Here is a 17,407-nt window from a genome sequence, read left to right as displayed (position 1 = left end):
AGGCAAATTCAAGCCTCAAATTCGAGGCCTCAATCATTTTTCATTATCTAAATAGTTGAGTTATGATGCAGTTATGAAGGAATATGGTATGTATGTATAATTGAATATAACTAAATTATGAGCCAATACAATAATGGTTATAATCTAAATATTATGAGTTATGATATAAAAGGATATAAGTTCATAACTAGATGTTTAGTACATCCGAATGTAGCATAACTCAAAATTTTGACTCGCTTTTTTTTTTTTATCAGCAGTGATAATCCTTTATTAATATAAAATTAAAGATTAATTATACATCGAGTATCAATAAAGAAAAGACAAAAGAAAAGGAATCGTGCTATAAGTATCATAGTAAAGAACTTTAATCTCAACTAAGTTGGTACTAGAGGCTAAGGCCAAGTTTGGGAAAGTTGGAAATAATCCATCTTTTTATCTTTTTTCCATCACATCACCTCTCTACTTTTCTACACATTTTTTTGTAAAAAGACAAAAAGTGCACTTATTTGGGTCATCCTATACAACCCCTAAGTCCAATCATTTGCAACACTATCAAACAGAAATGCTTAAAGAATAATCCACCAAAACAACCAAATCAGAGACCCCCAACTTACTCAACCAAATACAAGGTACTAACCACCCCTAATGGACCTAAATCTGAAAACTAAATCATTAACAGAGTAGTTGAAGTTCAGAACTTTATATTTTGCCCAAAGAGCTAGGCTCACTTTAATTAGCCCCTTCAAATCCTCCCTAGAAACAGTTGAGCGTTGGAACTTGCATTCATTCCTTGCCCTCCACAATGACCACATATAGCACATGGAAATGTCTTCCAAAGTTTGTCTTCCACGTTTTCGAACTTGAATCCTTTCCACCACTGCAGTAGCCCCTCAATGGAACCTAGAACAACCCATTGCATTCCCCCACCATGATAGAAAATTAGCCCAGATTTTCCACGCAAATTGAAAATGAAGCATTACATGTAACACATTTTCCTCATGAGCCTCACAGAATAGACAAAGAGAACTAGCATTAGCATCAAGAGCACCAACACTTTGTAAAAAAGATGTCTCAGTCGACCTCTCCAAACCAATCAACCAATATGACAGTCTATTAAAATATCTAATGCAACTTTCTTCCTCTCTCATATATTCTCTAAATATTAATTAATCATACCTTTTACATATCACTGGGTTTAAAGAGTAGGCTTCTATGTCATTTTCATGCATAATCCCAAGATCGTTTTGGGCCATAATTTGGTTTGTATATATGCAAAGCTAACGATACTTTGATTTGATAGATCCCACCACCAATTCAAGTCATAACCAACACCACTTTAAGGCATAATTTGCATATGATAGACGTCATTATAACAAATTAAGGTTTTAAAGAAAAAAATTTAGGGACCAAATCATTTTTTAGATACAAAATATTTTAGTTACCAATAGTGTCGTTGTATTTTTAGTAACGAAATTAAACATTTAATGATGAACTCCACCATTTTGGAACTAAAATTTTTGTCTTAAAAAATAAACCTTTTAGGTGACCAAATTAGTTTGTCCCTGAAAGGGAATTTATTATCGACATTTTCAAAATTTTGTCAATAAAGTCATTTTTTTAACTTTTTGGAACAATATTTTAGTGACTATTCTTATGCTAATAGAAATTAGTCCCCATTTTTTTAAAATAAAATTTTCACTTTAAGAAACATAAATTTGATCGTTAAAACTCTTATGTATCGTAGCAACCTTTTATACTTGGCCATTTATGGAACATTATGAAAAAGCTAACAATTGGTTTAAAGATATCTTGAATATGATTAGATATTAAGTGCAACACTGATAACATAAGATATTGGTCATATTGCATTATTTTTATTTAATTATTTTTCTCATCCATCTTTGTAGGCATAGAAGATAGAATCATGCCATGCATCAGGACCTGTAAATATGGGCCAACGACGATGATATCAATCCAATGAGTCTATTGAGGGGTTTATGGGCACCAATAATCTTGTTTTATCTTGGAGGTCCAGATACCATGACTACTTGGAAGAAAATCAAATGTTGTTGAGGCACGCTATAGGACTATTTACGCAAGGTCTAAGAACAATTTACATCCTAATTCTAACTTGGACTTCTACCTTGAGGTTCTCTTTTGGCCTTGTTAATGCTCTTTCCTGGACTTATCAAGTATGGAGAGAGAGTGTGGGCAATCAAGTCAATACCCAAGAAAAAGTATGTGGGTTTTGTTCGAATTGATGAAAGCACAATTGGCAAAATAAGTAGGTGCACAACCTAATGCAGAGCTAGTGCTCCAAGCCTATTCTTATTTCCAGACCTAAATCCTCATATGTCCAATTATGAGTGTGATATGTCCAAAGCGAACAAATCACTGCTGAAAAATTGACTTTTAGCGGAGTTTTAAAAATGCCGCTATAGGCCTAAGAAACGCCGCAATAGGTTTTTATGACGTTTTAAATTTTTGTCACAAATACCGCCGCCACAATATCTTTAGCAACGTTTCAAAAACGTCACTAAAAACATTAGGCGGCGTTTTTAACAACGTCACAAAATCTTCAACAACCACTACGTAATGATATCATTTAGTGGCATTTTTCCAAACGCCACCTTTCATTTTCATACTTGCCTCGCATATGATGTCATGATGACATCATTTAGTGACTTTTGTTTTCCAAATAACACCATTTTTTTTTTTAAATAACACAAAGCCCAATTAATTGAGAATTTAACTAGGAACAGAGTTTGAAAAATTAACTAGAGAGAGAGAATTAACTGAGAATTTATATAAAAGAACACATATTAGCTCAAACTTGCACATGACTGAAACGAAAACTTTCTCAGCTAAGAAAAGGCAAAAAAAAAAGAAGAAACAAACAAAAGGAAACGGCAAGCCTATGGTATAAGTTCAGATGGCAAAGGGACCGGAGAGAAGTTTACAGGGACAACTGATTGGCAAATGATCTCTGATTTGGGATAAGAGTTCCTTGAAACTGATGATCTCTCAAACAACCACTGCAGTCTTTCTGCAAATGGGACAGTTATTCTTCTGCACGAGCCATTGTTTGATGCAATTGAAGTGAAACTCATGCCCACAATTCAGCTTACCAAGCTCCTTTCCATCAACATAATCCTCCTGCAATTTGATTCAATAAATGGAAGCATCTGGTTTAATAGGGAGCTTTAACTTGAGAAAAAATAGAACCCATGAATTGGTAACTCCCTCCCAACTGCCAGAACTGGGTGTGGGGAGAGATGGTGAGTTGAATGGAGTTTGGTAATAAATACACTTAAAAAGCATAATATTTGTGGGAAAAAAAAAATTTCAAAAATTTCAGTAAATACAAAAAATACAAAAGTATAAAAATTCAATACATTTACGTATTATTGTGTATTTATGGATTTTTAAAATACTTTTTCAAAAGTATTTTACTTCTTAGGTGTATCTAGGTTACGTGCATCTAGAAAGTAAAAAATTGGTTAAAATATTAAAAAAATTCACCAAAAACAAAAAAATAAAAAACTCAATTCTTAGAAAATCAATTAAAACCAATCAAGGTGATTAATTTTTTCAATTTTTTTTTTTCTTCTTTTTAGATCCCTCTAGACTAGTCAGACATAAAAATAATTTTTTTTTACACGAATCTAAAAAAAATTCACTAAAGACAAAAAAATTGAAATAATATATGACTTTTTTAGCCGATCCCAAATAGATAAGTTGTAAGACAGAATTTAAGTGTCAATTACCTGACAAATACAGCACAGTTCCTCTTCCACTGGAGGTCCTAATTTCATTGACAGATAACAATGCCGCCTCACAGCTGCCAAAATAGCTTCCTCACTCAATCCAGTGCTCACATTTCTAATTTGATCCTCCAGGGCCAACAACTCCTAATCCAAAGTCAATCATTTATGAGCCAAACTTCAATAATGGCAAGGACAAAAAAAGAGCCATGTAAATGAGTATTTCAATTTATTAGTGTTACCTCATAAGACATATCGTCTACATCAAGACCCATATTTTCATGCACATCAGGCTCCTCATAAAACAAAGGTTGTTCATGAACAATAATCCCATCCTGGCACACCACCATAAGTGCAAGTCGTAAAAAAATTACTGCTAACTAATAACTATATGGAGAACATGGACATGAAAACTCCAAGTTTCTGTCCATTCCAAAAGCAAACACAAACTTGATAATCAAAGCATAAAATAAACCAAGCAAAAGATCTAACCTCAACCCAATGTAGGACTTGCAAGGCACGCTGAATCTGCCTATGGCAAAAAGAAAGATATTTAGAGATTTGATTGGGTAAAGAGAAAAAATGTTAGAAGGGAAAAGCAAAACATTAAGAAAGAAAATGAAGATTAATTAATGGTACACACACTGCTACATCTTCAAAGGTACACAAGTTAAGTACCCAAGCTCAAGTAAGTGCAAAATAAAACATGGACACAGGGGAAGAGAGCAAAAGTCAAGAGGACCCACATTCCCAAAACCTGCTTTTAAAAATAAAAAATAAAAACACGCGCGCGCTCTCTCGGTTTTCATGTATTTTTGAACATAGGTCCTCTGATTAACCAAAACAATTAGAAAACATAGTTTACTAGTTCTATTGAGCATGATTACATTGGATATGCCTAAACCAAAACCATGACTATTTATCCATTAAAGAAGGGAATCAAAGAAGACTCACTAGAGTGGAAATCAGGTGTCTGAACGAAACTTACAGATTTGAAAGAAACTTGGTAGTGTCAGAAAGCATAACAGCACAAAGGCAGCCCGGGTTCTGCCCTAATTTCTTCACCTGCTGGCAGATGTTGTCGGGGACATCAAATTTCTCATCCTGTGCTGCCATTGCACAAGGGGCCAATTTCAAAGCCTCCATTTCTGGAGTGACTTCCCACATGCCCTGACCCCATTTGCCCTTTCAAGCCTGCCAACGGTGATGACCACGAGGCCTTCTAATCATTTTGAATAATTTGAGAATTCAGAGAAAATTGCAGAATTATTGTTAATATTCAAGATCAGTTTACATAAAAGGCATTCTTCTCAAATGAGCATGAACTATGACAAAGTTCGTAGATAATCAACAGATGAAATGAAGAAACAAAAATATGACATTCAGTCTTTTTCAGATGCTACAATGGAGGATTCTAAGGGATTGAAGTGCAGAAGTCATCATTAAGATAAAACCAAGCAAAAACAAGTAAATAAATGACTATAACACACCCACAATACATGGTTTCAATCTCTCATATTGGTTTCCTATAACTAAAATTGCAAAATAAACAGAAATCAAACAAAATTCAATATGTAATTCACTACACACATCCACAATCCAAGAAAAACAAAATAAATACCAATTAAAGTAGATCTTAATTAGCACAATCTATCCCAACTCAAGTATAAGATTCTTGAAACTAAAAATTTTACAATCACAATTAAAATAAATTGGAAAATCAAAGAAACACAATAAATTAAATCACTAATGTGTCCACAATTCAAGAGAAAGGGAAATAAGGAATGAGTTTACACATACTCGGTCACTTTTTAGAGGCAATGCAGGTTTGCATTTCTTGGGCTTAGTTGGGGTCACAACACCACCACTTTCCACAACACCCTCTTGGAGTTGTTCAGTTTCTTCTGCAAGCTCTGCTTCAGCAACCAAAGCGGCCACAACAACTTGGGAATTGGGTGAAGAAACATCAATCCAATTGTTGGATTTTCTGTGGTTCTATTTTGATACTAAACAAATGTAGATAGCACTGCAACAGACCTGAAATATTTGAAAGCACCAGGTCCAGTATTAGATTAAAAAAAATTTTATCACTTATTAAATACATGGGTTGTTGCTAAATTTAGAATTGAGAAATCATTCCAAGAAAACCGATACAGGACTTTCACCAAACCCACAAGATTCAAAACATATGAATTAATAATCAAACTAAAAATTAAATTTGGTTAACAAGATACAAGGTGTCATGCTAGTCCCTCTGAATCCCACTTTATCAAAATAACAAGTACTAATTCATCAAAGAAGATTCCAACAAACCTGAGTCCAATGTCTGTAAGTAGAAAACAGGAAAAACACCATCACAACTATAATTAAGCTGTATAAAATAACTGTAGTGGCACCGATACGACTTGGACCCTTCTTCTTGCTTTGTTGTAGCAGAGCTTGAGGTTTAATCCTTGCCAGGATGTGTAAGCCTCAACTCCCAAGGACTACAAAATCCCAGGATCCGGCACTCAATTCCAAATCTCTATAACCAGTTACCATTTAAAGGAATTCCACAACATATAAATCAAACAGCCAGGTTTTGGATCCAATCTGAACTTTCGAAGAACTTCATAGGTATCTTTGAATAAGAAACACACACAATAACCAGAATTCAAGAGGATCAAAATACATAGATAAGTGAGAAAAATAAAAACTCAGGATTTTTTTTGAAGCTTGATCTACAACCTCATACTAACAATCGATTAGACAGCTATGATGTAACAAAGAAAATTACATAGAAAAGTAAACAAAAACACTGCTTGGTTACTGAGAAAAAATTGAAGTTTCAAATGTTAAAGATCTCAACATAATTCAATCGACTCAGTACTTGACACACAACAATGAACAAAATCAAATCCTAGGACCAAGATTTGGATCGAACGATAGAGATTTACATACTAGGAGCATAGTTGTCAAATCGAGATTCGTATCGTGAATCGAAATGACCTTGTACCGAATCGCGAATCGAATCGAATCGTGAATCGTAAAGATTCGGTCACTTTTTTAAAATTACTTAAAAATATATATTTACCCATTTAGATGTTAAATATATCTTATGAATATGAAATATCTAGACTTAAATCAATGAAAATGTTATTTTGAGTGATAATCACGTAGTTTAATAGGTAATAAGTTAACAAAATTCTTATGTAAGATCACTATCTTACTTTTTTTCTTTTTAGATATTTATTATTAACCATTCTTAATAAAGATAATAATCAAATAGACAAATTATCAATTTTCAAAGTAACAATAATTAACAACGATATTGATATTTGGACAATAAGCATACATACTTTTCTAAGTAACAGTGAACAAATAATAAGAAAGAATTATTTAGAATATTTTATTTTAAAGCTTAAAACATTTTCAAAGGTATAACTGACCTCACATATGTAATATTCAATTATATTCAATTTAATAAAATAGCAATAGATAATTCATAGTGTAACTTTAATGTTAAACATCTTTAAAAGATATATTATGATTTTTTAAGGGGGAAAAAAATGCGAAGAAAGGTTAAAAATATATTGGATCTGAATGAATCTGATTGGATTCTATTAAAAACTTCATGATCACTAAAATAATAACAAATTATGTATATATGTTGGTTATTTTGGTATTAAACGCTATTAGAAGTTGTATTATGTCATTTTCATTAAAAATATGGAGAAAGAAATAGTTGAAAATATGTCAGACACAATAATTTAAAAAATTACGTGAATCGTAAAAAGTGAATTGAATCATGCGACTCACTAGAGATTTACTTCCAAAATAGATTCACCCATAATTCGTATCGATTTTGCAAAAAATTCGAATCGAATCGTGAATCGAATCGCGAATCGTAAGATTCTGATAACAGAGAGATTCACCTATAGATTCGTATCGATTTTGCAAAAATTGTGAATTGAATCGTGAATCGAATCGCGAATCGTAAGATTCTGATAACAGAGACTAGGAGAGATTTAGAGAACGATACAAACCATTCAAAATTTTAGTTAGAAATCAAAGAAGGTAGCCTATTCGAATCCACAACCCAACAAAAAAACAATTCAAAAACACTAACATTAACATACACTACTAATCAAAAACATAAAAAAAATCCTAAATAATTACAGATCTGAACCAAAACTTACAGAGAGAGATCCTAAATATACACTACTAAGCATTTGAGGATGTTAATATGCGCCTAGGGACTAAAACTTACAGATCTGAACGAAAGCAATCAATCGATCAAATCCACAGAGAGAGAGTGTTCGATATCAATCAATAGACTAAAAATCAATCGATCGATTGATTGATCTGTGTTCTCTTTAACATAAATTAGTATATATATATATATCACACAGATCTGAGATCGTAGAAACAGATCTGTGTTCGTATATAAACAAAATCAAAAAATCAGAAAATGAGACTCACAAAATTAATCTTCAAATCGGACTGATCGAGAGCTTTGAGCCAAGATGGAGAGAGTCGGATAGAAAGATCGTAAATCGGAGCCTACGACGCTCGATCTAGTGAACTTTCACCATAAGAAAGCGAAAAGTGATGAAGAGACAAAACCCTAGATCTATCTCAGGGCTGACCAAGAGAAATGAAAAAATGAAAAACGCGTAGGCCTTGAAAGGGAAAATATGTTGGTACAAGTAGCACGCGTTTTTCAAAATGAGTTGCCTGTAAAGTATTTTTGAAAACTTTTGAAACAACGTTTTTTGAAAAAATGGCATAGCAAAAACGTTGTTATAGCCTAATTTTCATGTAGTGAATTGACAAAAAAAATTCATGAATTGATGAAGAAAGATAATGCTGCTCACAATACTTTCAAGTTGATTGAGATTGAGTTGGGGTTGATGTATGACATGCTCTTCAGTAAGGCAGGCACAATTTTTACAGTATGTGGAAGCATTCTCAGACTCATTTGCATCTCTTGCATTGTCACTGTGTTGGTGGGCTTTTTCTTAGTTAAAAAGCCTGATGGGCATTTGAAAGGTGATCTTCCGATAACCATAATTTTGCTAGTTGGAGCCATTTGTTTAGAAATAGGTGGAGCTCTAGTGCAACTTGGTTCAGATTGGGCAATTGTTTGGGCATGTAAGCATTACCCAAGTAAGTTGGTCACTCCGGTTTTTCATCTTCACGAATTTGTGATCTCTAAAAACAAAAGATGGTCATGTAACCAAAAAAAAAAAAAAACAAAAGATGGTCTGAGGTTATGGGACAATTTGGGATAAACTTTTGCAACAAATATAAACCAACAAAGTTCAGCCTACCATCGCATAGAGTCGACCTTAGTCTCAAAGAACTTATCATCTGTCAGCTTGGTAAGATATCACAGAAGGATTTGGAAGTTGAAACTCCACAGGCTTATACCATTAAAAGAGGTGAGTGGACCCTTGAAAAATATGGATTGGATGCTAATTGGAGTATCAAGCTAGAATTTGGCAAAAGTATTGCTGTTGGGCATGTTGCTACAGACATTTGCTATCATTCAGAACCAGGAAGTTCAAAGTCAGTCCCAAACAAAGTGAAAACAACCAAAATATTGTCATATTACATGATGCATCTTCTGTTATTTTGTCCTACTTTACCTTTCTGTAACAACAATGAAAATTTTAAGCAAGCTTATCCTAATGTGGAGAAATTTTATGAAGCACAGTTTAATGGAGAAAAACTTGCCCCTAGTTTAATGGAGAAGCAGTACAAAAGGGAGATCATGAATAATATATGGGTAGAGATGTTGTGTTATGATGCGAGCTGCTGCTCGGTGAATCACCATGTTCAAGAGCTTAGGCATGGTGGACAGTTTCTCACACATGTCTGGCTTCTACTTAAGCACTAGGGTGCAACAAAAACGTTGGAGAAAAATGCATCTCAACAATTGAATGACAAAGAAGACATAAAGTCAGAATTAATGGATGTTGAAGATACAGGATGTTGCTTCTGATACCTTTCAAGCCTTGAATAAGTGTCAAATTTCTGGGAGATGAGCTCATGCAAGTTTGAGTCAAACCATTTAGAAATTCAAGTTTCTTGTGTTTTGCAGATGTTGTTTGATGTAGCTTTTGTTGTGTCCCCTAAAGCTTTTAGTGTTTGGCTTTGAGTTTTTTCTTGCTTTTAATTTTTGTGGTTTTGTTATGGTGTTAGTTTGCTTTAGTTGTAATGGCAAGGCTTCACTTGAATTGCAGTTCTTTGTTGTACTGTTTCATATAATGAATTGATGGTTGCTTGATCCATGTGATAATTTTAAGGTTTCGTATGAGAGTTTGAATTACTTGATCCATGTAACAGTTTTGTAAACTTGTAATATATAATTCAATGGTTGCTTTTTAAGTTTATTTTCTTTTAGTACCTACCAAATGGAGGAAATTTTCTGCTTGTGACTTCTGGTACATGTTTAAAAAATATATACTCAATATATAAAAGGGTATCTAAGTGATAATAGGATATGATATTAGGTTAGATAATTGATCATTATAGTGAAAATGATATGATTAATGAAATTATTTGGTGAGAAGGACAGTTATTGTTTTGAAGGATTACGGTGCCAAAAAAAGGTTTTTACGGCGCCAAATGCACGCCGTGGATATGATTCTACGACGCACAAGGTACGTCATATTATGACTAGTCATGAAAAATCATTCACTTTCAACGGCATGCCATAGCATTCCATTAAAACCTTTAACAGCGCATCCTACATGTCATGTTTAATTTTTCTACGACTACTTTTGCACGCCGTTAATTTAATAGACAAACCACGACACTCATTGCTAGTCATCAAATAATTAACACAACGGCCTATTCTGCCCGTCGTAGAATGTCTAGTTTTTTTTTTTTTTAATTCAACAGGTTCTATTTCACCTGTTCTGTACAATCTAAAAAAACATTACAAATAGGTTTGACAAATATATATATAAGTATCAATCAACCACCAAAATATTATTTCAAGCATCAAAAAAACTATTTATAAGTTTCAAACATCCAAAAATTGTCTGTACACTACAAATCATCCAAAAACTATGGTTGCGTTTGATAGAATTTTGTAAATATGATTTGAGAGTATGAGTTGTATTTTGAGTTTGTGAGTTGTGGAATTATAATTTGAGTGTAGAAAATTTGTTTAGTTATGATTTTTGAATAGAGCGTTGAATTAAGTTTTGAATTGAGTATGAAATTGAGTTTTGAAAGTTTGATTTGACATGTGAAGTAAGAAAATTTGTTTGGTTATGAGTTTTGGAAAAAGTTTTCAAAACTTAATTCAAATTGTTATAACTCATAACAAAACACACTACTTTCACACTATTGAAAATTCTGATCAACACTCATAACCAAATTCTTTTTAAAATTCAATTAAAAAAATTTATTATTAACAAAAAATAACATTAATCAATTTTTTAATTGAAAATACTACAAAAAAAATAAGTTTTTTTCAAAATAAATATTCAAAAAATTTAAATCGTAAAAATTTAAATAATTTAAATATTCAAAAAATTTAAATAATTTAAAATGTTAATATTTTAAATTTAAAAACTCCTCTACACTCAAATCGTAACCAAACACATAAAACAAAACTCAATTAAGAAATTATTTTTAAAACTCATAACCAAGCACATAACTCGAAACTCCATACTACTTTCAAAACTCTACACTCAAATCGTAATCAAATACATAACAAAAAAATTAAAATATTAAAAATATTCTTATAAAATAGAGTTTGAATTTATTTTTACAAAATATTTTAAAATTTAAAAAATTAAAATCGTAATATTTTGAAATTAAAATATTTAAAAATATTCAAAAAATTAAAAAATCATAACATTTAAATATTAAAATATTTAAAATCTTAACAAAATTAAAATGTTGATTTGAATTGAGTTTTGAAAAGAGTTTTAAATTATGTGTTTGGTTATGAGTTTTGAAAAGTAATGATTATGTTTTTAATTGAGTTTTGAGAAATGGGTGTATAATTATGATTTGAAAGCTCAAAACAAACAACACATTCAAATCAATGGGTGAAACTATAATTTGGGAGGCTTACCAAACGGAGCCTGTGTTTCTAAACATCAAAAATTGTTCTCAACTTCAAAACCATCCAAAAAGTTCTAAATCATCCACAATCCCCCCCCCCCCCCTCTCCAAAAAAAAAAAAACCTATCTTTAAGTTCTAAACGGTACAAAATTTACCCAAATATCTTCTTACGAGTGCACCATCATGGATTGATTCAATTGTATCAACACTTGGCTTGTGCCATAGCTCTAATTCCAACTTCTATAAAATACTCCCTCCCAAGAGAGATTACGAGACTGCCACTGAAAACTAACAGTTATGGCTTTGAACAAATTTATTTAATGAGATGGAACGTGCCCAATAGGTGTTCAAGTTTTCTACACTTCCAAATCTAAAAAGATCCAATACATCTAAGAGAACTGTATGATAAAATAAGGCATGTTCTGTTTCATACCATATGGAATAGGAGAACGTATTGTACAGGTGGTAATCACTTACATTTCCTTCAGCAGCAGGATTGACATTCCCCAATGCAAAGAAAGATCCACCAAGAATAACTACTCTCTTAACCTTGCTTGCAAAGGATGAGTCCCTTTTCATTGCCTGATCAAACAAATGCATGCTTCTTGAGTGTAAAGGGTACACACCTGAAAATTTTGAAGATGTCATTATTTGTGAGAGTGAACAGAAAGGAAAGATATTAAAACTTTACTAAAGCAAAATTTGTCAATGGTCCCAGCGCAAGTATGGATACTTCACCAGGATATTTAGAAACCACATCCACCAAAAATTCCGATGCCGTCTTCTCAATTTTCTTGGATTTTGGAGGAGGTAAGGAAATGTTCCCTAATCCATCAGAACCATGAACGAAGTCTGCAACACGTGGTCTTCCACCCTAGTAAAGCAAACCACAATTTTGAATCTCCACCTAACCAATGCATTGAAATGTGGGTAGCCCAATATTACCTCCTAACTATACCAATTATAGTATAGTTGCATCAAACAACACTGCAGTGCATCCTTAACTGTTCAAAATGAACAAACAATTGCAGAAGTGGAGAATACCAGACATAAGGTAACCTAAAAAAAAATAGGCCAGATGTAGTATGTGTAATGATAATCACCAATCCATACTGTACCTGGCCTGCCCTTATCGGGCCATCACTGTCTGATGTTAACTATTCCATTTGAAGTATGCCTAATGTGTGTATTAGATGTTTGAAGGGAACAGCTAGTGTGGAATAAGCCAATGCATGCATCTGTTCAGATAGTGGCAGGTATAGTGCACTTGTGGCAACAAGCCTTTCTCAACTCCTAAAATCCAGAGTAGCAATCTGTCTTCACAGTATTCTCTTTACTCCAAAAAAACTAAGTGTGACACTAAAAATATTGGTTTGAAGAAGGAAGTGGTTTTCCCAATTCCAACCCCAATGGTTAGCTCGACAGGTAAGGCTTTGGGAGACACCCAAGGCCCAAGGTCCCCTATTCAAGTCTTGGGGCCAGCTACAATAGGCCATAAGCCCTATGACTTAACTGAAGTGCATGGTCTGTGGAGATTATGGTGACTGACGGAGGTTTACAGTAGATTTGAGGTTCCATCAAGGTTTGCTAAACCATGGGTTCCTCCCCATCCAAAAAAATAAATAAAATTTCCAACGTCCATTCTAAAGTTGCTTTCTCAACCAACTAGCTATCTCAAACAAAAATTCAACATAGTTACAAGTTAGAGCCTCATCTTTCATACAAAGGTTCAAACGCCCGAGAAAAGGGAGCTAGTGATAGGTACACAACTAATGTACCCTTGAGTAAAACCTTCGTAATCTCAAAGGTCAAGAAAGTGATTGTAGACTGAGTAGAATGGTGTTAAAGGATTCATTAAACTAATCCCTAGTAGTTTATAGCCTTCATTCAGTTGAATCTGAGTCATGTAAAAATCTTAAAAACATATGATGGCGCAATAAAATGTAAAGAATTGAAATAATAATTTGTGTTGGTCACTTACCCATCGGAATCCTTCTTTCTCTTGGAGGGAAGCACCTATCACGCTTTCACCAAGATTAGCAATCTAGGAAGCTACAACACAAATCACAGCCTCGGGTCCATTTATCTGTTTTCCAATTATTTTTTCAAGAGAAGGAAAAATACAGATTTGGTCAGATATCTTACGGAGATATAAACATAAAAGTGCCTGTTGAAAGATTCTAATGACACAAAGCTTAAAAAAAACAGACAAGCAGAATGAAAGTTCCGACCATCTTAATGCTGTTTTAAGTTTTGTTCATAAAGGAGACAAGCAAAGTGAAAAAAGAGAAAAAGATTGAAAGAATGTGGAGGGAATGAGAGTCGAATATTTAGAATTGTAAAAACAAAGAGAATTTATTATACCTCACCCATCAGATAACCAACGAAAGAAAGGAGAATTGATGCTAAAAGTCCAGCAACGGTTCCCTCAACACTAACAGCTCCTTCGGTTCCCCTTGGAACTATCTTAAATGCCGTGACTCGTGACTAGATACCTGCATTAAAAGCAGCAATTTTAAAGCATAAACACCATATATATTTATTTCATTGAACATTTTGTAGGAGGTCATTAATGCTTGGATACCATGACGGAATTGACAAAGAAAACTTGAAAGGTTTGTACAATATTAAAATAATGTTTTTTCCTGGGATACACAGATAGATTTTAACTGAGAAACTCACAGAACCAGAATATAACCTGGAGAATGCATCTACAGTAAATCAAGTATCAGGTAGACGACTCCAAAATTCAAAACACACATTTTCTACTAACTTGAGGTGCAAATAGCATACTTTAGGATAGATAAATCTCTTAAGATGCTACTCATGCTTCCTACGATAAATCTCAACCATTTAAAGCATTTGACACAAATCACCCTCCTCAACTGGACCAAAAATCAATCCCAGGAGTAGAATTTGTGGGCTCCATTCAACATACCAATTGCAATAATTTTAGCTTCCGTTATTCAAGATAGAATCCAGTGTATGTAATACTAACATATAACTGGCAGTAGTCTCATCAAAATCTCAACCATTGATCAAAACTCAACACAACTTTTAAGTTATCATGTGGCAGGATGGGAACCTAAGATAGCATGATAGATCACCTAATAACAAATTTTATGCACAATAATAACAACAAAGGTTTTATAACCATACCAACCTATAAAATTTACTGTCATAAATGAGAATCCTAAGAAACCTAGGAAACCACAAGTTAAAAGATGCACCACTTACATTGTTTTTCCATATGCTTTTCCTATTTCACTTGAGACAGTATCACTCAATTTAGTACAGAAACTGCAGATAGCTTGTGATTTAATTCCATTTAACCTAATTAACACAAGCTTGTTAGAAACTACATAGTCACGTCATCCCATTCAAACCACCAGTAGAGAGGCTGTTTGTCTTTGAGCAGCAGCTTCTTCATCATCATAGGCACCTGAATTACCAACACCAAAATAAAATAAGAGCCACTAAGTGACCATATTCCTAGAAATAATTACGGGAAAAAAAAAAAGGGAACTATATTAATTAGAACATACCCAGATAGACTGCATCATTTCATTAGGATTCCACAAAACCAGCACCACCAATGCAATAAGCAGAAAGAAATCAATAAACTTGCTATAAAGATATGTTTATGAAGAAATATATATACATAATATGAGGAGAGAAGTGATATTGAACCTTGTCTTCCTTTCTTGCTTTGTTATTCATTCCAGCAATTCTTGTCCCACAAATGAGCTTCATACCTTTCTGTCCATGATGCCTTGAGCAATCACAATAACAGTAGCCATTTAAGTAAAGCAAAAGAAGACCATTAACGGGACTGAAACTACAGTACTAAATTTGAACCAAATAGGAAATCAATTTCTAACATTTTGTTAAGATGAAGTCTAGTAATTACCAAAATAACGGGGAAAGAAGCAGGTTATCCTTGAAGTAAGATACATGCATAAATTTGCTATCCATATTCTTCAATCTTAGAATAAATTTCGTAATCATCCATCTGGAAAAACTACCAATTGAAAAAAAAAAAACACACACACACACACACACACACACACAAGGGATTTACAATATAGTATAAAATTGGGTATTTGACGGTGATTTTTTTTTTTTTTTTTTTTTTGGAATTCAGAAGCAGCTATTAGCAATTTATAAACAGAAAGGTTCCACAATGACATAGAAGTCGGAAACTTTCATGGTACAACAGGGTAGAGCCAACTATAACCAGAACAATATAGGAAACAAACAAGTCACTTGGACAATTCACTGATCCAGCAAACAAAATATTGAGGAGCTCAAACAATTTAATTGAGATGAAATGTTTACTAAGACACCTGAGATTTTATACACTACAAACAACAGGACCCAATATAGGAAATTAATGAAAAAATTAAATAAATCAAAGGAGATCTTTTGCAAGCCACACTGTTTTTTCCTTCAGAAATGCCACATCGCCATTTGGTGCAGTCAGCAAATGATGATCTAGTTCCTCCTCTTCACTCTCTGCGGTTACAGATGACACACCGAAATCTGACCCATCATCAGAATAAGCTGGATGATGTTAGGGTTTTGAAATTGGGTAAGATTGAGAATGAGATTGAGATTAAGATTGAGAGAGAGAGATGGAGATAGTAAGATACCTGATGTGGTTTCAACTTTGGCAAAAGTAGCGGCCCTGGTAGAAGAGGCACGGAGGCGAAGACGATCCAGGTGGCTCACTGGTGGTCACGGTGGCGCAATGGCAACAGTGATAAGCGGTGGAGAAGAAACAGAGTATTAGAGAGTAAAGTGACGAGCAGAGAGACACAATAGAGATACTAGTATATGGAGCCTTTTTTTGAGATAAATGTTCCCTAGAACCCAGAGATATTATACCATCTTCAACGCTTCATCAAACTTGGTACTAGATTTAAATTTTGATAAAAAAATAATTTTTTAGCATTTTAACGGTTTCATCAAATCAATATCAAATCAAAAATTCATTAAAAATTTCACTAAAATAAGAACAGGTTCCAGACTTCACTGTGCGTTATCGTTAGGGGAGACCAACCGGTCAACCAGGCGGTTGACCGGCCGGTTGACCAATCGGTAGACCGGTTCCCTTACAAATATTTTGGTTCAAATAGATCAAAAGGTTCAAAGAGGTAAAAAAAAAAATACACTAACCGATCGACCGGTCGGTTGACCAACCGATCAACCCCTGCTTTGATGACAACCATTGGAGCAATCTGTATTAGATTGAGAAAATGATCCTTTTTTACTCAAATTTGGTGAAAAATTTGGTGAACCATTGGAGATGCTCTTAGGACATCCACAATGGAATAGTTAAAAAAGTGTGTTAAAGTGTGTTTTATATGATAAAAAGTGATAAAAGTGAGACCTAAAAATATGTGTTAAGGTGTGTTAAGAGTTTGTCAATTTTGGAGAGTGAGTGGTGGTGCAATTGATGTGTTAGAGCAACTCCAAGGGAAGAGGTAAAATGAGACTGTTAGCTATTTTAGCTCGGATGACCCTAATATTCCCACTCCAATGGGCTGGCTAAATGGCTTCCTATTTTCCCTCG

The 17,407-nt window shown here is 33.6% G+C and overlaps 1 protein-coding gene across 27 annotated transcripts in view; it reads right to left on the bottom strand.

Moving 5' to 3' along the window:
- Window positions 1–2,787: 2,787 nt before the first annotated feature.
- LOC114260051 (putative E3 ubiquitin-protein ligase HIP1) overlaps window positions 2,788–17,407 on the bottom strand; it is a 46,756-nt gene continuing 32,136 nt past the window's right edge. The window contains exons 1-15 of one of the 27 annotated variants that reach the window (XM_082907425.1): window positions 16,485–16,710; window positions 15,743–16,374; window positions 15,378–15,604; window positions 15,070–15,274; window positions 14,197–14,327; window positions 13,814–13,918; window positions 12,778–12,836; window positions 12,524–12,706; window positions 12,310–12,414; window positions 5,565–5,801; window positions 4,753–4,958; window positions 4,257–4,296; window positions 4,007–4,099; window positions 3,768–3,911; window positions 2,788–3,156 (exon numbers count right to left, since the gene is read on the bottom strand). In XM_082907425.1, the coding sequence (XP_082763551.1) occupies window positions 3,025–3,156; window positions 3,768–3,911; window positions 4,007–4,099; window positions 4,257–4,296; window positions 4,753–4,931 (588 nt within the window). In that variant the 5' untranslated portion in view covers window positions 4,932–4,958; window positions 5,565–5,801; window positions 12,310–12,414; ... (6 more) ...; window positions 15,743–16,374; window positions 16,485–16,710 and the 3' untranslated portion in view covers window positions 2,788–3,024. Of the gene's footprint in view, window positions 3,157–3,767; window positions 3,912–4,006; window positions 4,100–4,256; window positions 4,297–4,752; window positions 4,987–5,564; window positions 5,802–6,077; window positions 6,821–12,309; window positions 12,459–12,523; window positions 13,919–14,196; window positions 14,328–15,069; window positions 15,275–15,377; window positions 16,396–16,484; window positions 16,711–17,407 lie in introns of those variants that run through there. The other 26 variants (XM_082907420.1, XM_082907424.1, XM_082907419.1 and 23 more) reach the window with 26 other exon arrangements.

This window comes from Camellia sinensis, chromosome 2 (assembly GCF_055761805.1).
Source record: "Camellia sinensis isolate YWXY chromosome 2, ASM5576180v1, whole genome shotgun sequence".
Classification (NCBI taxonomy): Eukaryota; Viridiplantae; Streptophyta; class Magnoliopsida; order Ericales; family Theaceae; genus Camellia; species Camellia sinensis.
Note: the sequence above shows the minus strand (reverse complement) of the source record. Positions and strands in the feature narration are given on the sequence as shown.